General features: G+C 37.6%; 1 protein-coding gene across 1 annotated transcript in view; it reads right to left on the reverse strand.

The window, feature by feature from the left end:
- Positions 1–8,243, reverse strand: part of VKORC1L1 (vitamin K epoxide reductase complex subunit 1 like 1) — a 32,392-nt gene extending 24,149 nt beyond the window's left edge. The window contains exon 1 of the mRNA XM_034669545.1: positions 8,205–8,243. Within this exon, the coding sequence (XP_034525436.1) occupies positions 8,205–8,243 (39 nt within the window). The remainder of the gene's footprint in view (positions 1–8,204) is intronic.
- Positions 8,244–25,914: the final 17,671 nt, after the last annotated feature.

Genomic DNA, 25,914 nt, shown 5'->3' on the forward strand with positions numbered 1-25,914 from the left:
TGTATATTTTACCATGAGGGGAAAAAAAAAACCTAGAGAAGCTGTATTAACATAAGAAAAAGTAGTCTTCAGAACAAGGGAATTTATCTGGGTATAAAAAGAGACATGATATAATGTTGAAAGGGTCAATTAACCAAGATGACAAAACAATCCTAAATGTGTAAGCATCTAATAAGAGAACTCCAAAATAAATGAAGCAAACAGTGACAGAACTGTAATAAGAGATAAATAAATCCATAATTAGAGACTTCAACAAATCTCAGTAATTGATCGAACAAACAAAATCAGAAAGGACATAGAAGATCTGAATAGAACAATCAACCAACCTGATCTGACATTTACAGAACAATCCACCCAACAATAACAGAATACATGTTCTTTTCAAATACACATAGAACATTCACCAAGATAAGCCATATTGTAAATAAAACGTAAACAAATATGTTATAAACAAACCTTAACAAATTTAAAATAACTGAATCCATACAGAGGATATACTCTGACCATAACGGGAATTAAAGCGGAAATCAGTACAGAAAGATACCTAAAAAATGCCCCCAATTATATGGAAATTAACACACTTCTTAAAAAAAAAAATCCACAGATTGAAGAAGTCTCAAGGAAATTAGAAAATACTTTGGACCAAATGAAAATATAACATATCAAAAGTAGTGGTATCCAGCTAAAGTAATGATTAAAGGGAAATCTACAGGGTTAAAAGAAGAAAGGGAAAAAACTAAGATTAGAGCAAACATCAATGAAACTTAAAACAGAAAAACAGGAAAAGTAAATGAAATCAAAAGCTGATTCTCCGATCAAAAAAACTGATAAACCACTAGCTACAGTTGACAGAGGGAAAAAGAGAGAGAGAGAGAGGACACAAAGTATCAATATCACATATGGAAGAGAGGATATCATTACAGACAGGTATAGAGGGGAAGAGAATACTACAAACAACTCTTACACCCATAAATTCGACAATTTACAAATAGTTCAATACTTTGAAATTCACAAATACTAAAACTCACTTAAGAAGAAACAGAGAATCTGAATGGTCCTACAAACAGTTTATAATCTTTCCCCAAAACAAAAACTCCAGGTCTAGATGGTTTCATTGTCGAATTCTACCAACTATAGAAGGAAGGAATAATACTAATTCTACACAATCGCTTCCAGAAAACTGAAGAGAATAGAACACTTCTCAACTCAATTAATTTGTAAGGCAAGCAGTACCCTGACATCAAAACCAGACAAAAACATTACAAGACAAACAAAAACAAAAAGAAACAAGAAAAACACTACAGACCAGAATCACTCACGAAAACAGACACAAAAATCCTCAATAAAATACTACCAAATCCAGCAATATACATAAGGGATAATGTAGCATGACCCAAATGGGATTAATTCTGAAAATGCAAGTCTGGTTCAACATTCAAAAATCTATCAATGTGATTCATCATATTAAAAGACTAAAGAAGGAAAACTACATGATGATCTCAACAGATGCAAATAATGCATTTGCTAAAATAGGCCATCCATTCACGATTTTGAAAATGCTCAGCAACCTAGTTAGAGAAGGGATTTTCTTGGCTCTGATAAAGGTTATCTAAAAAAAAAAAAAAAAACCTACAGCTAACATCACGTTCAACAAGGAAAGACCTTAAGTTCTTTCTCTCTAAGATCAGGAACAAAAACAAAGATGTCTGCTCTCACCACTCCTATTCAACATTGTACAGAAGTCCTAGCCAGTACAATAAAGGAAGAAAATAAACCAAAGTCATGTAGATTAGAAAGGAAGACATAAAATTCTATCTGCAGGCCACATGATGGTCTACACAGAATCCACGTGACAGGATAGATAAAGAGACAAGAGCCAGATCGTACACAAAAACAGAACGCTGACCTACAGCCTGTGGCCTAGACTAGCTCAGGAGGCCAAACCACAACTTCCGTAGTGATCGACTGGTTCCAAACAGCCAGGACTTGATCAGTAACTGCCAGCCTCCCTAATTTTTACCCCGACCTTCCATTTAGGACCAACAAGAGAAAGCTAAGTAAAGCTCCCTTAACCAATCACATAGGATGCCCCACTTCTGGTCAGGCCAGTTTCCAGCTTCCCCATGCCAACAACTTCCAATTAGGACAATCTGAAGCTTTCCCTTTTTTCATAAAAAAGCTTTTACAGTCTCCTTTTAGATTCCCTTTTGAGTCTGTGCCAAATGCAAGTAATGGTGGCTGATGCCCTACTTATTCTCATTTAGGTGGTCTTCATTTATTTCCATACAAGAAACCTACCAAAAAAAGCTAGAATTGATAGGTAAGTGAGTTTATAAGGTCACACAACACAAGGTCAATATACAAAAATCACCTGTATTTCCATATACTTGCAATGAATTATTGGAAATAAAAATTCTGGAGCACCATTTATAATAATGTATACACACACAAATAAAGAAAATATACAGATATAAATCTAACAAAATAATGTAGTATCTGTATGCTGAAAATTATGAAACACTGATAAAATTAGTCAAAGAAGACATACATAGATGGAGAAAGAGATTGTGTTCATAGACTGGAAGATTCAATATGGATATGATATTAATTCTCCTCAGACTGATCTATAGATTCATTCAATGCAATTCTTTTTTTTTCTAAGATTTATTTATTTGTCAGAGAGAATGGGAGAGAGAGAGAGAGAGAGAGAAAGAGTGAGCACAAGCAGGGGTAGTGACAGTCAGAAGGAGAAGCAGGCTCCTCACTGAGCAAGGAGCTCAATGCAGGACTCGATCCCAGGACTCCGGGATCATGACCTGAGCCAAGGGCAGATGCTTAACCAACTGAGCCACCCAGGCATCCCTCATTCAATGCAATTCTAATCAAAATACCAGTGGGATTTTTTTGTAGATAGTGACAAAAAATTTATACAGAAAAGTGAAGGAACTAGAAAAGCCAAAGAATTTCTGAAAAAGAATGTAGTTGGAAAATACACACTAATTTCAAGATATTCTATGGGGTGCCTGGGTGCTCCAGTCGGTTAAGCATTTGACTCTTGGTTTCCGCTCAAGTCCTGATCTCAGGGTCATGAGATGGAGTCCTGAATTGGGCTCCCTGATCAGCGCGGAGTCTGCTTGAGTTTCTCTCTCCCTCTGCTCTTCGTCCCCACTTGCTCTCTCTTTCTCAAATAAATCTTAATAAATCAGTAAAATAGGGGGAAAAAAGATATTCTAGAGCTACAGTACTCAAGACAGCATTAGCAAAAGGACAGACCACAGATCAAAAGAGTAGAATACAGAGCTCAGACACAAGTGATGTTTTTAACAAAAGTACAAAAACAACTTAATGAAGAAAAACGTCTTCAACAAATGGTGTTGGAATAATTAAACATGGATATGCAAAAAAAAAAGGAAGAAAGGAAGGAAGGAAGGAAGGAAGGAAGGAAGGAAGGAAGGAAGGAAGGACGGACTTGACCCATACCTGATACCTCAAACACAATTCACAATAGAGAAGATTAGCAAAGTGGACTTCAAAACTTAAAATATTTGCTCTGTGAAGACATTCTTAAGAAAATGAAAAGAAAATAGAGACTGGGAAAAAATACTTGAAAATTACATGTCAGGAAAGAACTTTTATACAGAATATATAAAATCACTAAAAACTCAAGCATAAGAAAACAAAACTCAATTAAAAAAGACAAAGCAAATGATTTAAATAAACATATCGCCAGATATATAGAGATGGTACATAAGTACATGGAAAGATGCTCAGTAATTAGAAATGCAAATTAAAAATCCAACGACCTCCAACTACATACCTACCAGAATGGCAAATAAACATAATAATACAAGACCACACATACACATCTAAGTGCTGGTGAGGATGAGAAGCAAATGGAACTCATACATTGTTGATGCTCATGCAAAATGGTACAGCTATTTTGGAAAACAAATGATCAGTTTCTTATGAAGTTAAACATACATGTGTTATATGACCCAGCAATTCCACCTGTTTATCCGTGAGAAATGAACACTTACACTTACTCAAAAATCTGTTTGCAAATGTTTATAGTAACTTTATTTGTAATTGCCAGAAATTGGAAACAACTCAAGTGTCCTTCAACAAGTAAATGGATGAACAAACTGGTACATACCATGGAATATCACTCAACAATAAAACGAAAAGACTACTGATATATGCAACAACATGACCAAACTGCAAATACATTATAATAAGTTAACAAAGCCAGACTCAAAGACTGGATACTATAAAATTCATTTAAATGATATTCTGGAAAAGGCAAAAGTATAAAGACAGAATAGATAAATGCCTGCCAGGTATTAGGGATGGAGGAAAGCTGATCACAAAGGGGAACTCTTCTGATGCTGATGGGATCGGTGGCTACCTGGCTGTACACATCTGTTTAAACTCAACAATCTGTAAACCAAATAGTGAACTTCACTATATGTAAGTTTAAATTAATTAAATTCAAAAAGCAGAATGGATTTTCTATTATTGGATGTGGTTTTGTCAACATTAAATATTACCATAGGTAGATAATTAGGCAAAGAGCTAATCATAACATTAAGGGTCCCCGAATGTCAGTATCTGTACATATTTTTTCTGGGAAAAAAACCCCACCAGTCCCCTACTGCTAGAGGTAGGGATAGGGATGGAGATGCCTAGCTGCTAGTGGTCTTACAGCTGTGTCTACTTTCCTACTCTTTCTGTCCTTGTGGTTTTACACAATTCTTTTATTCTTTTATTTTCATTTCCATGGGATTTCCTGAGGATGTAGAGATAAACACATGCATAAAAGCCCTTATGTTTACCTGGAAATCCAAAATTCACTTTCTCAAATTTTGTCAAATACCTATAGGCCAAGCAGGTAGTGTTTGAAGCAGTAGATAGGAGTTGTGAAGTTGGCCATAGGAATACATGAAAGAGTCTACCCTCAAGAAACTTACTCTTTAAAGAACAGGGGAAAGTCCTATTCAGAAACACTAAGTAATAAACACTGTAAAGTACCTATGTATCTAAGTGGAGAGAGCTTGCTCTGCCTAAGAGGGCTGACAAGTAACTGTGGCATTGGCATACAGCAGAGATTGCTCAAGGGGGTCAGAATTGAAAGAATGAGACCAGTTAGGAGACTACTCAATAGTTCAGGTGAAATGTGAAGGTTTGAACTAGGACTACGAGCACAAAAGATGGACTCAAAAGAAATTCAGGAAGAAAGATCAACAGATTTGGTAACTGAATTATGAGGGGACGATGACTGGGTAAATGGTGAGGCCATTCATGAGACCCCACAAGAGGAAGAACAGTGGATGACTGAGTTGCTTTGACATGCTGAGTTTACACATATCTCTGAGCCACAGATAGTTATGTTTAATAAGCAGCCCAAAATAAAAATCTAAAAATTTATAAATGGGTCTAAAATGTGGATTTAGCAGTGTGGTTCTAAAAACTACAGCCATGAATAAGATGGCTCAGGGAGAGTTTTAAGAAAAAAGATTATAGAGAAGGACTCCATGGGGGTGACTGCAAACTGGCTAGAGCCGTAGGAGAACCAGGAGGCAGCAGAAGAGGAGTGAATGAGAGAGAATTTGAGGAAGAAAACAGTATTCACTATCAAATCCCAAGGAAAAGATTAGTAAAATACAAAGTAAAAAATAGCTTCTATATTTGGCAATTAAGCTAGTGATGAAGCATGACTTAAAAGAATGGGCAGGTCTTTTTGATGTTGGTATTCCCAATTTCAATGTGGGGCAGGGGGCTCCCCATCCCCCAAAAAACCAAGCAATTCTGGGACACCAGCAAGCTGAGAAGTCAACTCAATTCCACCACTATCTACCTGGAGATAGCATCAGATTCCACAGATTAAGGGCTCAGTTCTACAAGACTGCCTCCGCCCCCAACTTCAGAAGCCAGTTGCAAGCCCCAACAGCTCTCCAAACCCAGTCCTTCTGGGTTTTTAATGGAGGTTTCATTACACAGACTAGCCAAAAAAACCTCCCCAAACCAAAAACCACAACTCTTTGACTAATCCAAGAAGAGAAAGAAAAATGAACACAAAACTAGTGGGAGAAATAGAAGTCGTGAGATGTTATTTTTAAATCCAAATATATCAGTAATTAAATTAACTATGTGAAATTTATTATTTACATATTTATTAAAATATCTGCTAAAAATACTATCAATACTTGTGGGATTTAGCTAACACTACGTGTAGAGGGAATTTAGAACCATAAACACATGTATTAGTGATCTATGTATCAATCTCAACAAGTTAGAAAAATAATAGCAAATTAAACCTCCCTAAAATAAAATACAAATAGTCAATGAAATGGAAACAGTATAATGGCAGAAATCAAACACTAATAAAAGGAATCAATACCCAGAAAGACCCATCTTTAATTTAAATAAGAGAAAAAACTTCAAGAATGAGAAAGGCACACCACTTCCCGAAGCTACTTAACATTCATTTTTCAGATCCCAGCTTTTGACCCTTGACCGGGAAGAGCCTCCCCACCCCTCCTGTCAGCTTCCTATGTTTTTTACTCTCAGACAACCAAGCTCCTTTCTCAAGAGCTTTTCTCTGATTCTGTACATATGTCTCTGTGTTATTTCTGTGTCTCCCGTATGAGTCTATGTTCCGTGAGGTGAGGGATAACTCACTGTGACTACCCACAGTCTAGCACAGTGTACAGCATGTGGTAGGGTAGGGACTCAATAATCATTAACCCAGCAAATACTGAGTGCCCACCATGTGCCTGGTACTGTTTTAGGCACTTAGAATACAATAAGCAAAACAGACAAAATTCTACGCCCTTATGGAGTTTACATTCTCATGGAAGCAGACGAGCAAACAAATAAAATACATACTATGTCAGATGGGGACAGACAAAGCAGGGAAACGTGAGTGTAGAACTGAAAAACTGCAACTTAAACTTTAAACCTTAAAGTCAGGTGGTCAGGGAAAGCTTTATTGAGGTAAGAAAGCAAACCGTGCCCACCTGGCAGGTTTGAAGAACAGTCAGAAGGCATGGATGGACCATGAGAGACTGTGGACTCTGGGAAACAAACAGGGCTTCAGAGGGGAGGGGGGTGGGGGATTGGGATAGGCTGGTGATAGGTATTAAGGAGGGCACATATTGCATGGTGCACTGGGTGTTATACGCAAATAATGAATCATAGAACATTGCATCAAAAAATGGGGATGTACTGTATGGTGACTAATATAACAAAATAAAAATTATTAAAAAAAAAAAAAGGAGGAGGCATGGATGGAACAAAGCGTATCACAGAAGGGGAGAGCAACAGGAGACAAAGCCACAAAACATCAGGGCAAGGGTCTCAGCAGATAATACGGGGTGTTTATGCCATTATTAAATAGGACTGGTTTTTACTCTGAATGAAACAGGGAGCTAATTTGTGGGTGTTGCTACTGTTTGTATTTTAAAAGGATCACTCTGGCTGTAGTGTTGAACACGGTCTAGGAGGGAAAAAGGTGGAAATCAGGAGTCCAGTTGTGACGCTACTGCAGTAATCCCAGAAAAAGATGATGGTGGCTTGGACCAGATGACAGAAGTGGAGGTGGTGAGAAATGGTTAGATCTAGCATGAATTTTGAAGGTAGAGCCACACAGGACTTGCTCTCAAATTGGATGTGCAGTGTGAGAGACAAGGAAAATAGTCTAACATGATACCAAGGTTTCAACTTGAGCAGCTGAAAACAAAAGTTACTTTCTAAGCTAGGAAAGAGGAGGCTTCGGGGAGACAGAGAATTCAGGGAGAATTCCGTTATGGACACATCATTTAAACTGCCCTTTATGTATCCAAGTAGAGATGTCAGGTAGGCAATGGGATGATCAGTTTTCAGTTTAAGCTAGAGATAACAATTTGAAAGTTGTCAGCATTGGGGTGGTATTTAAAATCAGGAGACTGAATGACATCACCACGTAACCTTTGACAAATGCATCAATTCATCAATCAATGACTAATCAACATATGACTGTTAGCCATCTGAGCTGTCACAGATGAAAAACTGTTGTTGAACTTTGGGGACTTGAACTTCAGTTGGAGTGAAACCACAACTACGTTTGTTTTGGTTTTTAAAGAAGAATCTTCTCAAATAGCACCTCCAATGGCAAAAAATGCATAGCCAACATTAAGGGAAGGCAAGTTTCCTCAGTTTCCCCTTACTTGTTCTCCAAAGTTGGTAGATTTCCTAGTTGACACCATGTTACCTGTACTCTCTATATATCTTGAAATGGATGTTGTACATATCTTATCAAATCCTGGGGCGGGGGGAGTAGCTTTGTGGAGTGTTCAAAGATCGTCCCAACCATTCATTTTGATGGGTATTAATTGGAAATCAACCTGGACCATCAGACATCTATCCCTTTGTGGGGTGCTTGGGTGGCTCAGCCGTTAAGCATCTGCCTTTGGCTTGGGTCATGATCCCAGGGTCCTGGGATCGAGCCCCGAATTGGGCTCCCTGCTCAGTGGGAAGCCTGCTTCTCCCTCCCACACTCCCTTTGCTTGTGTTCCCTCTCTCCCTGTCTCTCTCTGTCAAAAAAAAAAAAAAAAAAAAAAAAAAAAAAAAAAAAAAAAAAAAAAAAAGACAAGAAAAGAAAAGAAAAGAAAAGAAAAGAAAAGAAAAGAAAAGAAAAAGGAAAAAAAAAATCTATGCCTTTGAACAATACTACCTCTCCTATGTAGAACTGCTTGCACTGAGTTTCATGTGGGCATTACATCTTGGTAATTTCTTTTTTTTTCCAAGATTTTATTTATTTATTCGTTTGAGAGCAAGACAGACAGAGAGCACATGCAAGTGGGGGTAGGGGTGGAGGGAGAGAAAGGATCTCAAGCAGACTCCACTTTGAGCACAGAGCCTGACGCAGGGCTCGATACCAGGACCCTGAGATCATGGCCTGAGCTGAAATCAAGAGTCAGCCGCTTAACCAACTGAGCCACCCAGGTGCCCCACAACTTGGTAATTTCTAAAGGAAACAATCATATGAACGCCTTTACTTTGTTTGGTATAGGACTGTTGCCGAAAACACTGTCTATATATGTGTCACCTTACAAGAGATTTCTTTTATAATTAATGGGGAAAATTTTGCCTTCCCTGAAGAGTTATATATGCAATGTTTCCTTTTTCAGGCAAGACTACGTTGAAGTACATGTTTGATCCCATTTATATGATACACTATAACAAGCAAAACTACAGTAGAAAAAAAAATCACAGCAATGGATACCTCTGGAAGGTTGGGGGGTTGACTAGCAAGAGGCAGGATGAAACCTGATGAGGTTATAGTAATGCTCCACATCAGGATTTCTCGGAAGTGGCACTACTGACAAAGAATTGTGACTAGACTCTACCCACTAGATGTCAGTACTACCCTAGCCTTACCAACCCAGCTGGGATAGCCAAAAATATCTCCACGTGGTTAAATGTTCCCTGGGAGGCAAAATCGCCCCTCACTGAGTACCATCGCCTTGTTCCCTGGGAGGCAAAATCGCCCCTCACTGAGTACCATCGCCTTGTATCTTCACAGGTTTGGCTTACAAAGGTGTATGCATTTACGTCAAAACTCAGAGAACATATACTTACTATCTGTGTGTTGCAGTGTATGTGTATTTTAGCTCAAAAGAAAACAAACTGTCAACACATAATAAACTCTAGTTAATGATACGCATGCTAAAGTATTTAATTTTTTTTTCAGTGATGGTTGGATAGAGAGGTGGATATTTGTATAGTCATGTAATAATGCCTGTATAGCAAAATATTAATGGTAGAATCTAGGTGGTGGATATACAGGCACTCTATAAAATTCTTTGAACTTTTCTGTATGTTTGAAAATGTTCATAATAAAATGTTGGGTGATTCTCATCAATCTGTTACACAAATCAAGTACCCAGTGGAGCCAGTTCAGAAACATGGGGATACTTGTGCACTGGAAAGTATCAGCTGTAAGCACTGCGATCTTGGAAAGAGTCACAACTTATACCACGTGGTCTGTGGTTCTTGATGGCTTCTTGAAGAAGGAACTATGCTCTACCGCTCCACAATCACTAGTAAGTTACATTAGCAAATTCACACGTCACATTCACATTTAGGAACACTTCAAATATTCTGAAATTTCAGTTAAAACTGTAAATGCCTGCATTGTTTCATAAATGCATTGTTGAGTATTTGAAAAGTAAAATGTAATGATGATTAAATATAAGTTATCTCTTGTTTCTAACAAGGCATTTTTTACCTTAGTACTATCTTATTATGTAATTATAACTCAATAGTGTGTAATGTGCTCTGTTGTGTCATATAATAGGTATCAAATCCTTTTAAAAGATGCAGTGAAACTAGTTATTTCCTATCGACTTAAGTACGAGTGCACGTAAAGCCTACAACTTTACTGGGGGTGATACCATCATCTGACATTCAAACCATGCATCACAAACCGGTGATGGTCTATGAACTCTCTTATGGATCCACGTGGAGATCTGTTCAGAAACGGAAAGGAAGCACTTAGAAACTTCCACAGAAGTGTGACACTGCCATGACACCAAAGTGCATCAGTGGATTTGTCTTTTTGAACAGAATAGAGGCAGATCCAAGTGCTGTCAAACTCACATGATGAGCTGCACATGGCGCAGAATCAAGTTACATGGGATATTTCAAGGTTATCTTGTCAGCTACCTCAAGGTGCATAAAAATCTGAGAAAACGTGCAGTCTTACTCATTTTTATAATGTTAATTCTATGAACATTTTCATCTTAATCAAGCCTGCTTTTTATTTTATAATTTAACATAATTCACTAAACTAGAGAAGGGAAATTTATATTATTTTAACCCAATTTACATGTGGACAAACAAGCTTCAGTGGATTTTTCAGCATCCTTTTAGTGGAGAAGACACACATTTTCTGAATGCACCAGTAGCAGTAAACCAAATGAGGATGAAGGATGGGATTGATTCTGAACAGATGAAGACTAACAGAGGCCTACTTTCACTCAGGAGTACGATCCCTTGTAGAATGAGTTCATTTTTGTAGCCATAATTGATGGTGAGGTGCTAACATCACAGTATATTAACTGCAGAATACACTGGTTAATGGAGCAACAAAACCATCTAAATTTCAGGAGTATTTATATACAAAATGTACACAAAAATAAGTTTGAAGCCAAAAGAATTATTTGAAAGAGAGAACACTGACTTTAAAAGGCTAACAGAAGCAGATATGCAGTATTTCATCCATACACGTTTAACAGGCCTCCTATCCTAGCATTTTGTCCTGCTAATACTAAAACGGTAAATACAATTATTAAGAAACAAGAAGGTAACTACATCAAAAATACTTGCTTAGAAATATTGGGTAGGGGCGCCTGGGTGGCACAGCGGTTAAGGGTCTGCCTTCGGCTCAGGGCGTGATCCCGGCATTGTGGGATCGAGCCCCACATCAGGCTCTTCCGCTATGAGCCTGCTTCTTCCTCTCCCACTCCCCCTGCTTACGTTCCCCCTCTCGCTGGCTGTCTCTATCTCTGTCGAATAAATAAAATCTTTAAAAAAAAAAAGAAATATTGGGTAAATCAGTAATTTCCAAAACTAGCACAGCTCACCACATTTAGAAACTCATGATCTGGGGGGCGCCTGGGTGGCACAGCGGTTAGGCGTCTGCCTTCGGCTCAGGGCGTGATCCCCGCATTATGGGATCGAGCCCCACATCAGGCTCCTCCGCTATGAGCCTGCTTCTTCCTCTCCCACTCCCCCTGCTTGTGTTCCCTCTCTCGCTGGCTGTCTCTATCTCTGTCAAATAAATAAATAAAATCTTTAAAAAAAAAAATATTGGGTAAATCAGTAATTTCCAAAACTAGCACAGCTCACCACATTTAGAAATTCATGATCTGGAAGAACCAATTTACAAAACCATACTTGCAAAGTATTTTTCATTGCACCTGGACAAGCGCACAGAGATTGCTAATATGGTATCTGAATATGAGTGCTATGAAGAAAGAATTCTTGTTCTCAGTTTTATAACTAGCAAACACAATCAGCTTTGAACAGGATAAAACTATGAAGAATTACAGTCGACAAAAGTGGTCTGGAGTTTTGCAGAGAACAATATTCTGATGGCACAACTGACATAACAAGAAATCATTCTGGAGTAATTTCCCAGATGAAGGAGCATCAGAAAGTAAATCAACGCATAGCTTCTTTCCTTGACAAATTTTGTTACAAAAAGTCAGTTGAGCTCAATAGCATGTTTAGTACCTATACAATCATGAAAATATAAATGTTAAAGAATTAAACGTTATTCTCTTTATTATGTAATAATAAAGCCATAGCTTATGGATTAATGTTAAAACAATGTCAATGTTAAAACAATGGCTGCTGAGGGAAGTTGAAATTACAAACACTTAAGTGTTTCTGTGAGATAAAAAGCAAGTTTGGTTCCAACTTTTCAAAGATGTGAATTACACAACCAAGTTGTGTAATATCTTCAGTACTTTTAATACTCTTAAGTCTTCCTTACAAGGAAAAAAATGCAAAATGTTTTTCAATGGCAGGTAAGATTAAAGGGTAAAACAAAAGTTCGCTTGGAAGAATAGTTTCTACAGTTATCACCATACAATTTTTATAAATGAAATAGACTCCTTCAAATTTAATTTTCCATCCAAATGAGATCCACAGATAGAAAATGTAATAGAACTTAATCCATTTCTTTCATTTAAAGATAATTTAACTATTTACAGCTTAAACTGCTGGAATTGGCTACTGTTGAAAGATAAAGGATACATTTGGGACTATAGCACCACTTGTTTTTGGTTAAATTCTAAATGAATATCCTGAGCTTGATGAAAGATCTATGCTTTTAAGATCTGTTCTTCTAGAATCCCACCAATATAACTCAACATTTTCTCTACGGTATTATTAAATCAAAGCATAACAAGTTTAACTATAATGTCATCACCTGAAAGTAGTGCTATACAATCTAGATAAATTAATAAGCAAGATATAAGCTCATTTGTCACATTAAAACTTTAAATACTGATAAGACAATGTTTTTTCAAGGTATAAGTTAGGTGTTTAAAATACCCAATTGCTATTTCACAACTTTATTTTTTTTTTAAGTAATCTCTACACCCAACACAGGGCTCGAACTCACGACCTTGAGATCAAGAGTCACATGCTCCACTGACTGAGGGAGTGAGGCGCCCCACTATTTCATAACTTTAGATACAATGACAAAATAACATAAAGTTAAGAGTGTAATAAATTTACCACAGTAATTGACTATAGTGCATAGTTTTTATAATTCTTCATATTATTTTACTGATTAAAATGTGATTTTTGTCATTTGAATAAACTACTTGAGCTTGTATTTACATGTGTTTTCATTTTTTTTTAATAATTCATTTTGTACACATATCAGTCCATAATGGACTGGAAATTTTAAAAACTCATCTTTCACTACAGTTTGAAAAACACTGGGCTAGCCTTAAGTAGCTACTTGTATCTTGAGTTTCTGGCAAGAGTAAATCCACATACATCCTAAATAAATCTTTATAATTGAGAGTTTGTAAACACCTGGAGTAAACTTAAATTTTTAAGTATCTGAAAATTTGAAGGTGTAGAAAAATGTTTTAACCAGTTGCTGGTATTCATACACAGAGTAGCTGCGGCCTCCATTTATCAGAGGAGTTCACAGGTCTGGCACACTGCTTGCTTGTTTTCACAGTAAATAAAGAGAACCTGGATGAGAACATATTTTCATATTTAATCCAGCATTTTAGCCATTGAAACTATTGTCTCTGATGGAAAAAGGAAACTGATGAAGATTCTCTTAAAAGCAAACCTATCCAGCTGAGATTAACAAACTGAACAAAACTGTCTTTGGAAATATCAAAATGTTCTGATTGTAATCTCAGACTCTCTGAAGCTCAAGTAAATTTGAACTTAAAAAATAATTAAGCACCTGGCTCAGAGATCTGTAGATCACTATGCTAGCTAATATCAATGAAAATATTAGACCTCCCCTCCATGATTATAAAATTAGGGAAGGAAAAATAAGATGAAATCAGAGAGGGAGACAAACCATAAGAGACCCTTATCTCTAGAAAACAAACAGAGGGTTGCTGGAAGGGAGGGGGGTGGAGGGATGGGGTAACTGAGTGATGGGCATTAAGGAGGGCACTTGATGTAATGAGCACTGAGTGTTATAAGCAACTGATGAATCACTAAATTCTACCCGAGACTAATAATACACTCTATGTTAACTAAATTGAATTTAAATAAAAATTTTTTTAAAATAAAATAACGGTAGCATTCACAGTGGCATATATTGTCAGTAATCAAAACTGAACCCTGGGAGGTGTACCGTGGGTCATTCAGGAATGCGAAAGCAAATCTAAGCCACTCTTTCAAGACAGTAATCAGTGTTGGGAAGAAGATGCCTGAGGCCATCAGAATTACTGCTCCCATAAATAGTTTTCAAGTACAAGGGGAAAAAAAATTTAAACCTCCATTTTAAGGTTTTAATGATTAATTTTGTGTTAATGTGAAAAGAAATAGAATTCTAGCAGCTACATGCACAAAACTGAGGTTGACTGTCAAGCACTGTTGTCCAGTCCCATTCCCATTCAAATCACCTATCTTGACCCAATACATTGAGTTTTCTATCCCTCTATGAGCACTGTTACAAATAGAAAAAACCTTAAGCACTGCTTTGTAATTTTTAAATTCATCCCAGGTTAAATGCTATCACTCCAAAATGCAATCTCAAATCTCCTTCATTCTGCAAAAACTCTGCTGGCCTCTCGCAGTAGAAAATGTAAAATCATGAATTATGGATCTCCTTCACCTTCTGGTACACCCCCCCGACCACTACTGTTTTACTTATTTTGCTTATATCATCTGTGTCTGGCATTAAACCAGGCTTCAGGAGAATAGGAACTCTCATTCATCACTGGGTTTCTGTCAAAATTCCAAAGTATAAGTAATCAAGGAAAGGAATAACCAATTCTTTCAAGATCCCAATTTGTTGTCCTCTCAAGAACAGGTATTTTCATAGCAGCAACGTCCACAATAGCAAAACTGTGGAAGGAGCCGAGATGTACTTCAACAGATGAATGGATAAAGATGTGGTTCAAATATAATGGAGTATTACTCAGCCATCAAAAAGGATGAATACCTACCATTTATATTGACATGGATGGAACTGGAGGGTATTATGCTAAGGGAAATAAGTCAGTCAGAAAAAGACAAATGTCATATGCCTTTACTCATATGTGGAATATAAGAAATAGTGCAGAGGACAATAGGAGAAGGGAGGGGAAACTGAATGGGGAGAAATCAGAGAGGGAGACAAATCATGAGAGACTCTTGACTCTGGGAAACAAACTGAGGGTTGCGGATAGGAAGGTGGGTGGGGGGATGGGGAACTGGGTGACGGGCAGTAAGGAGGGCACATGATGAGATGAGCACTGGATGTTATACACAACTAAAGAATCATTGAACATTATATTAAAAACTAAGTACTATACGTTGGCTAATTGAATTTAAAAAAAAAGAATAGGTATTTTGCATTCAAACTTTCTTTGATTACTTGTTTCTTTGATCCAGTTCTCTACCTTTCCGGAAGTCTCAAAAAATAGTTGAAGAAGTAGATGCTGTTTAGAATACTCCCACTTAACAATCTTTGCAAATAAAAACTTGAGCCCTAACTTTGTACTACTAAAAACCTTGTGATACCACATTTTAATTGTATCAAAGTGAAATAAGGAAACACATGACAATACGAATGAACAAATGGACTTTCCATTTCCCTTATTTTCCAGCCTTAATGTGTTTCAAAATATACTACATAGTGAAGTACTCGAGAGCTGAAAAACAGATAAAAAAATCCGACAGCCTCAAACAGCTGGTATAAATTGAGGAGAAAATAATAAAATGCACAGTATTTAACGTTTTAAAAGAATCTCAGAGAATTCTGCGTATGAGGAAAGGACTAATAGAGATGAAAAGATTTTCAGAGATGAAAAACATGATTTGCCAAATTTAAAACTGCAATAGAAGCAGGGACACCTGGGTGGCTTAGTCGGTTAAGCGACTGACTTTTTTTTTTAAAGATTTTATTTATTTATTTGACAGAGAGAAAGACAGCCAGCGAGAGAGGGAACACAAACAGGGGGAGTGGGAGAGGAAGAAGCAGGCTTCCAGCGGAGGAGCCTGATGTGGGGCTCGATCCCAGGACTCTGGGATCACACCCTGAACTGAAGGCAGACACCTAACGACTGAGCCACCCAGGCGCCCCTAAGCCACTGACCTTGATTTCAGCTCAGGTCATGATCTCAGGGTCATGAGATAAAGCCCAGCAGTGGGCTCCATGTTTAGAAGGGAGTCTGCTTGAGACGCTCTCCCTCGCCATCTGCCCCTCCCTCCACTCACTCATTTTCTCTCGATCTCTAAAATAAATAAAATTTTAAAAAAAGTAGTGAGTAGCAGATGAAATATTACCAATCAAAAAGTGATGTAAAACACAATAAATGGATAAATGATCCCACAATTCTATAAAAAGGACAAAACAGATTAATAAGATGAAAGAAAAAAATGTTACAAATATTATACAGATTGGGGTGGCACAGTTAGTTAAGCGACCAACTCTTGGTTTCTGTTCAGGCTATGAAATCAGGGTCATGAGATCAAGTCTGTGACAGGCACCACGCTCAGTGCAGAGCCTGCTTAAGACTCTCTCTCCTCCTCTCTAGTAAGTAAATCCTTAAAAAAAAAAAATACCATACAGATCAACCTTACCAATAATAGGAGTTGTAGAAAGAAAAAAACAGTATTTATTCTTTTAACAAATTTATTGAGCATACAGTATACTATTGTAGGGCACCAAGGAGACAATGGTCTCCTTCCACTGACATGGTAAAGTTCATATTCTAGAACAAATGAAGCTGAAGTAATAACCAAAGAAATGAAAACTATAATGCCGAAAAGAAGGAAGGGAGGGAGGGAGGGTGGAAGGGAGGAGAAAAGAAAAAAAAATGAGGAAAGGAAGGAGGGAAAGGAGGAAAATGGAAAATAAATGTACACACTTTGTGTTCTAGCTAGATTTAATGCAAAGTGATTGATAGAATTTTTTTAAAAGATTTTATTTATTTGAAAGCGAGCACACGCAGGGGGAGGGACAGAAGGAGAGGGAGAAGCAGGCTCCCCACTGAGCAGGGAGCCTTGATGTGGGGCTTGATCCAAGGATTCTGGGATCATGACCTGAGCGGAAGGCAGATGCTTAACCAACTGAGCCACCCAGGTGACCCTCTTTTAAAATATTTTATTACATGTCAAAATGCTTGCGAGTCAAAGTCAAATGAAAACAAAGAGGATGGCCTCAATTTTTTTTCTTAAAAAAAAGCACATATTTATGTGTATACATTCATATGAATATACATATATACATGTGCACAATACATATTTATAGACAAAAATCAACTGGGAGTGAACTAAAATGTTAACGGAGGTAATTTTTATCTTCTCTTTTACTTTGCAGTTTTTTTTTTAAACAAGAATGAGGTTTATCAAGACCATTTACATTTAATGTAATGACAGACTGATATGGCTGTGTATAAGTCTTGTTTGCTACTTGTCCCAGCTATGGTTTGTTCCTTTCCCCCTCATTTCCTGCCTTCTTTTGAATTAACAGAGTATTTCTTTAGGATTCCATCTCCACAATTAGTTTATTGGCTATAATTCTGCTTATTTTTTCTAGTGGTTTCTCTAGGTTTTACATTGTATCTTTACATTAACTTATTTTGCTTTCCTATAGTATAGCCCCTCATGTATAATGTAAGAACTTGACAATCATATATTTCCATTTTCCTCCCATCCTTTTGCTGTTGTCATACATTTTGAGTTGTAAAACCCACAATACATTATTTGTTTTAAAAACCAAGTATCTTTTTAAGCTAATAATTCCAGAACATTTCCATCACTCCAAAAAGAAATACCATACCTGTGTGTCACTCATCTCAATTACCTTGTAAAGGAATTAAGAAATAAATGTCTTTATATTTACCCCCACATTTACCACTTCCAGTACTTTTCAATCCTTTATAAAGATCCAGATATCCATCTTAAATAATCTTCCTTTTGTCTGAATAACTTCCTCTAACATCTCTTGTTGTATAGGTCTGCTGGCGACTCATGCTCTTAGCATGAGTTTGTTCAAAAAGTCTTTATCTCACTCCCATTTCTTTTCTTTTTCTTTTCTTTTTTTAGATTTTATTTATTTGACACAGACAGCTAGACTGGGAACACAAGCAGGGGGAGAGGGAGAAGCAGGCTCCCCTCAGAGCAGGGAGGCTGACTTGGGGCTCGATCCCAGGATCCTGCGATCATGACCTGAGCCGAAGGCAGGTGCTTAACAACTGAGCCACCCAGGCGCCCCTTCACTCCCATTTCTGAAAAGTATTTTCCAAGATAAAGAATACTAGGCTGACAGGTTGTTTTTTTAAGCACTTTAATGATGTCTCTCCATTGTCTTTTGATTTGTTGTATTTCTGGTAAATCTGCTGACATTCTTGTTACTCTACATCATGTGTCTTTTTTCTCTGCCTGAGATTTTGCTCTATCACTGGTGGTCAGCAATTTACGACGTATCTTGATGTAGTTTTCTTTATATATATTCTCCTTGGGATTTGTTGTGCTTCTTGAATCTGTGGGTTTGCAATTTTCATCCAATTTGGAAATTTTTTGGTCATGATTCTTAAAAATGTCTTTCGTTCCCCTCTCTCCCTCTTTTCTGGACTCCAATACACATGTGAGACTGTTCTTGCTCCTGACTACTCTCCCTGGTCTAGACCTTGATAATCTATTCATTTTCCTCACATTTTACTGTTATATCTTCAAGTTCACTGATCTGCTGTGCCTCATCTGCTAATCCCTTGAGTATGTTTTTCACTTCATTTCCATCTCTGCAAGTTACACTGAGGTCTTTTTTTTTTTTTAAGATTTTATTTATTTGAGAGATAGAGCACAAGCAGAGAGGCAGAGGGAGGAGAAGCAGAACCCCCACTGAGCAGGAAGCCCCAAAGCAGGGCTCGATCCCAGGATTCTGAGATCATGACCTGAGCCAACGGCAGATGCTTAACTGACAGCCACCCAGACACCCCAAGTTTTTTTTTATATCTTCCATTTCTCTCTCCATTATGTTAACCATTTCCTCTACCTGCCTGAACATATAAAGCATATTTAAAAGAGCTGCTTTAATGAACTTATTTGTTAATTCCATCATTTCTGGGTCTGTTTCCATTTTTTATTTTTCAGATTATTTTCTAATTATAGGTCATATTTTCCTGGTTCTTTGCATGCCTGGTAATTTTTTAACTGGATGCCAGAGACACTGTGAATTTTATGTTTGGGGTGCTGGATTTTGCTATATTCCTTTAAAGAGTGCATGATTTTGTTCTGGCATACAATTAAGTTTCTTGGAATCATCTGGATCCTCCAAGTCTTGCTTTTATGCTTTCTTAGGGTAGTCCAGAGCAGCCCTTAAATTAGGGCTAATTTGGCCCTATTACCAAGTCAATACCTTTTTGATGTCCTGTCTATACTCTGGCTAGGGAGAATACAGATTTTTCCTAACCCTGTGTGAGTTTCAGCCTATTTTCCAGTGGAATTCTTTATCCGGCTTTAGGTGGTTTCTTCCTCTCATGCATGTGAAGATCAGTACTCAACCAGACTCAAGGGTACACATCTGCATATCTCTGGAGTTCCCTGTGCAACTTCTCTCTTACATTGTGCACCACAAATTATGGCTGCTTTTGCCCCCTCAAGCCCCCATCTCTATTTTCTTAATGAAACCACTGGGCTCTATTTGGGTTCCCGGCTTTGCTCTGCAGCCTGAAAACTACCTCCAGACAAGAAACTGGGGTAACCATTGAGCTCCATAGGTTTGTTTCTCTTCTTTCATTGATCACAGTCCTGTGTTGTCTATTATCCAATGTCTCTAAATTGTTATTTCCTATACTAATTTTCTAGTTGTTTAAGGTAGCAAGGTATATTCAGTCCCTGTTATTCCATCATTGTTCAACAGAATATATTTTGTAAGTCAACCAGTGATTTCACAATTTCCTATCCAAGTATTAATCTCATTCTCTCTTCCTTAATATCTAACAATGCTAACTACTCTTTTTTCTCTTGGAATTTGCTCCACTCTTAGTTTGACACTAAACTCTTAATTCTTCTATTTCTCTGTGATTTCTTATTCTTGAATCCTCGAATATAGACAAGTTTCCCAAAGTACTGTCCTTGCTATGTTTTCTTCTCCATCTGTGCAGGATCTCACCATATGTGATTTCAACGAGCCTACAATTTCATTTATGACCTCTTCTGTTACTGACTCTTAACATAACAGAAGCATCATATGTAACTGGCCTTGGACTTTTTCATTCATGAATAAAATACAAAGAAAAAAGCAGAATACAAAATATAATATGTCAACTCCATTTTAAAATGTGAGAGTTTAGGAAAACCTGGATGGTTCAGTCGGTTAAGTGGCCAACTCTTGATTTCAGCTCAGTTCATGATCTCAGGGTCATGAGATCAAGCCCCACATCAGGCTCCATGGTCAGCACAATCTGCTTCCCCCTCCCAGTGCCCCTCCCCTCACTTGCACTCTCTCTAAATAAAATCTTTAAAATAAATAAATGTGAGTTTACATATGTACTTTCATAACATGTAACCAAAACAGACAAACCCAGAAGTAAACTCAATTAAAATGTTAAGAATGATTATCTGTTTTATGGATATTTTTTCTTCTATATACTTTTCTGTATTTTCTACATATACACAGGCATACACTAAATTTGTAATGAGAAATTATTTTCTAAATCCCCATTTCCAGCTCACAGCTTCAGTTATTTCATAGGCCAGCATCTCAAACCAACATATTCAAAGACCAGTCACATATCTTCAACCTAGAGCCTGCCTGTCCCTCTCTGTTCTATTCTATCTAATGGTACAAAGTCCTCTCATAAATTTCAGTCATTTCAACTTATTCCTCTGTCCCCACATCCAGTCAACAATCCTAATGGAAACAATTTCAATTCGTGGGAAACAATATTACTTCAGAAAGCTATAGAATAATGATCTCAACAGCACTGAGGGGCGCCTGGGTGGCTCAGTCGTTAGGAGTCTGCCTTCGGCTCAGGGCGTGATCCCAGAGTCCTGGGATCAAGCCCCACATTGGGCTCCTCTGCTGGCAGCCTGCTTCTTCCTCTCCCACTCCCCCTGTTTGTGTTCCCTCTCTCGCTGGCTGTCTCTCTCTCTGTCAAATAAACAGATAAAATCTTAAAAAAAAAAAAAAAAAAGCAGTACTGAATAGCTAGAGAATGAAAAACCTTGCCTGCCCCCCTGCCCAGGTCAGAGATACAGAAGAAATCTGCAAAGAGGAAGTAATGCCCTTGGCATAGAACCAGACCGTGTGTGGGGTAAAGAGGCAGACTTTGAGGAGGGCCAAAGTTGGACAATAAGCCCAGGGGAAAAACTACTGAGCTGACTGGGGACTTAATGACCCTCCATTCTGACTGGCACCTATATATGAAAATAAGGAGAAACACGTAGTGAAATAAAGCTTCAAATGGCACTTTGGTATAAAGATGTTTTGCTGCTAAAACTGGCATTAAACGTTGGTTGATGTGAATAATACACACTACCAACTTTTTACTGTATAATTAACCAGCTCTGAATAAGGTCATAATTTTTTTTTATTTTAATGCTCTTTTAAAAATAAGTAATAGGGGCGCCTGGGTGGCACAGCGGTTAAGCGTCTGCCTTCAGCTCAGGGCGTGATCCCGGTGTTATGGGTTCGAGCCCCACATCAGGCTCCTCTGCTATGAGCCTGCTTCTTCCTCTCCCACTCCCCCTGCTTGTGTTCCCTCTCTCGCTGGCTGTCTCTATCTGTCAAATAAATAAATAATATCTTTAAAAAAAAAAAAAATAAGTAATAAATGAACAAGGAACAGAATTCAAAGATCACATATACTATGGATGGGCCTTGAGGACATTATGGTAAGTGAAATAAGCCACTCACAAAAATACATATGATACAAATATTGTATGACTCCACTTTTTTTTTTTAAGATTTTATTTATTTATCTGAGAGAGGGAGTGAGAGAAATCACAGAGGGAGAAGCAGACTCGCCGCTGAGCAGAGAGCTCAATTCGGGGCTTGATCGCAGGACCCTGAGATCATGATCTAAGCCGAAGGCAGATGCATAACCAACTTAGCCACCCAGGCGCACCTGTATGACTCCACTTTTATGAGGCATCTAGAGTAGCCAAATTCATAGAAACACAATTTAGAAGGGTGATTGCCAGAGGTAAAGGGGGGAGGAAATAAGGAGTTGTTTAATGCACATGAAAAAGTTTTGGAAATTGGTTACACTATGACCTGAATAAACTTAACAGTATTGAATTATACACTTAGAGTGCTTAATATGGTAAATTTTATGTTACATCCTTTTGCCACTATGAAAAATTTTTTAAGTTTAAGAGTGTGTAATAGTATACAGAGAAAGTATCTCTCATTTTGTCCCCCAGCCACCAACTTCTCCTCAGAAAGAGCCAGCATTAATGTATTTTTTCTTTTTAAAGATTTTATTTATTTATGAGAGCAAGATAGAGAGCACAAAGGCGGGGAGGGGCAGAGGAAGAGGGAGAAGCAAACTTCCTACTGAGCAGGGAGCCTTACATGGGGCTCCATCCCAGGACCGTGGGATCATGACCTGAGCCAAAGGCAGATGCTTAATGGACTGAGCCACCCAGGCGCCCCTTAATATATTTTTCTATCCTTCCAAAACATTCTACTTATATATTTTTTATGTAAATGACTTAAAAAGTATACCCACACAGAAATACAGTTGATCTTTGAACAACACAGGTTTGAGTGTGGGTCTAGTTACACGCAAATTTTTTTTGACAAACACAGTAAAGTACTGTAAGTGTATTTTCTCTTCCTTTTTAACATCTGCTTTTCTCTAGCTTACTTTATTCTAAGAACACAGTATAGAACACATATAATATACAAAATACGTGTTAAATGACTTTATGTTATCAGTAAGGCTTCCAGTCAACGTAGGCTATTAGCAGCTAAGTTCTGGGGGAGTCGAAAGTTACACACAGGGAAATGCAAATCAAAACCACAATGACCTGATATTAGTCAGAATGGCTAGTATGAAAAAGACAAGGAATAACAAGTGCTGGCAAGGATGTGGAGAAAAGGGAACGCTCGTGCACTGATGGTGGGAACGTAAACTGGTGCAGCCACTGTGGAAAATAATATGGACTTCCTCAAAAGACTATAAATACTGTATAACCCACTAATTCCATTCCCACTGCTAGGTACTTATCCAAATGAAAACACTAATTTGAAAAGATATATGCACCCCTATTTACTGTAGTATTATTTACAATCGCCAAGAAGTGGAAACAAGTTGCCCATCAACGGATGGATGGATAAAAAAGCTGTGGTATACATACACACTGGAGTATGACTTGGCCATAAAAAAGAATGAAATCTTGCCTCTAGTGACAACATGGATGGACCTAGAGGGTATCATGCCAGGTGAAATCAGTCAGAAAAAGACAAATGCCACAAGATTTCATTTATATGTAGAATCTAAAAAACAAAACAAATGAACAAACAAAAACAGAAAAATTCTCACAAATACTGAGAACACACTGTGGTTGCCAGAGGGGAGGGAGGTGAGGGGATGGGTGAAACAGGTGAAGGGAATTAAGAGGTATAAACTTTCAGTTATAAAGTAAGTCAACGGGATGAAAATTATAGCATAAGGAATATAGTCAATAACATTGCAGTAATGTTATACAGTGACAGATTACAGGTTCATAATGTTGTACAACTGAAATATAACACTGCATGTCAACTATACTTCAATTTAAAATAATGCAGGGGCACCTGGGTGGCACAGCGGTTAACCGTCTGCCTTCGGCTCAGGGCGTGATCCCGGCGTTATGGGATCGAGCCCCACATCAGGCTCCTCTGCCATGAGGCTGCTTCTTCCTCTCCCACTCCCCCTGCTTGTGTTCCCTCTCTCGCTGGCTGTCTCTCTCTCTGTCGAATAAATAAATAAATAAAAATCTTAAAAAAAAAAAAATAATGCAGATTAGACTACACAGGTAGTCAGTGTCCCTAATCCCCATGTTGTTCAAGGGTCAACTGTATTAGCATACTACATGTATCATTCATGCATCTTGCTTAAGATATTTAAAATACCTTAAGAGATGTTTCAAAATTAGTTCACAAAGAACTCTCTTTCTCCTTTTAAGAGCTGCTAATAATTCACTATATGACAATACCAGTAATTTTACCAGTTTCCCACCAACAGGTAATTAGGTTTTGTCCAAACTTTTGTTATTACAAGCACAGAAATTAATGTCTTCATACTATTTACCCCCACATATGAGTGTGTATGTATATGTATGCATGTGTTTACAAGCATAGGAAAGAACTGCTTAACAAAGGGTATGTGCATTCCTTATGACTGTGTGTATACACACTATTTTTATTTAAAATTTGTTACTGAATTATAGCATATATTCAGAAAAGTACACAAATCCTGTTTATAACTTAACGAATTTTCCCAATTGTAAATACAACTGCATAACCAGGACCCACATTAAGATATAGAACATCAGATGCCCCCGAAAACTCATTTTGTGGTCCTTTTCAGTGAGGTAACACTATCCTGACTTCTAACACAATAGAATAATTTTGTGTGTTTTCAAACTTTGTATTTTTGTGCCGGCTCTTTCACTCACCATCACAGTTGTAAGAATCCATCTATTTTTGTTTGTAAATTCTTTTTCTTTTTTTTAAGACTTTATTTATTTATTTATTTATTTATTTGGTGGGGCGCAGAGAGAGGGAGAATCTCAAGCAAGCACCATGCTCAGCATGGAGCCTGACGTGGGGCTCAATCTCATGACCCTAAGATCATGACCTGAGCTGAAACCAAGAGTTAGACGCTTAACCAACTGAGCCACCCAGGCACCCTCCCTGCTTTTTAAAGACTTTCTTTTGTATATAAATTCTAATTCATTCATTCTTGTTCTCTGTAATATTCTATTGTGTAAACACACTATTTATCCTTACTACTCTTGAGGTACATATATTCTTAATTTTAATGGATATTATCAAACTGCTCTCCAGAGTTTAGAATCCTAAAGGAAGTCACTGCTTTAGCCAAGATAATTAAATTTTTTTTATCTTTTGGGGGTGCCTGGGTGGCACAGCGGTTAAGCGTCTGCCTTCGGCTCAGGGCGTGATCCCGGCGTTATGGGATCGAGCCCCACATCAGGCTTTTCCACTATGAGCCTGCTTCTTCTCCCACTCCCCCTGCTTGTGTTCCCTCTCTCACTGGCTGTCTCTATCTCTGTTGAATAAATAAATAAAATCTTTAAAAAAAATTTTTTTTATCTTTGCCAATCTAATATGATAAAACGCTAGTTTCAATTTGCTCTTATGACTGAAAGGTCCTGTTTAAGAACTATTTGTGTTTATTTTCAACTGTCTTTTAATGTCCTGTGCCCACTTATCTATTGAGAGTTGTTGGTCTTTCCTGTATTTACTTAAAAGGATTCCTGTTTGTTTGTTTTTGAAGGAAATTAAGTCCTTGAACATGATGCATGGCAAATGTTTTTTCCCAGTTTATCTTTGGAGTTCCACCTTTGTTTATGCTAGTTTTTGCCATGCATAGGTTTTGTCTGTCTTTATGCAAATTCATCAAATTTCTTTATGGCTTCCGGGATTTTGTAAAACTTAGAGCAGTTGGAATTCTCATATGTTGCTGGTAGGAATGTAACCCGGTACACTTACTCTGGAAA

Source organism: Ailuropoda melanoleuca, chromosome 10, assembly GCF_002007445.2.
Source record: "Ailuropoda melanoleuca isolate Jingjing chromosome 10, ASM200744v2, whole genome shotgun sequence".
Classification (NCBI taxonomy): Eukaryota; Metazoa; Chordata; class Mammalia; order Carnivora; family Ursidae; genus Ailuropoda; species Ailuropoda melanoleuca.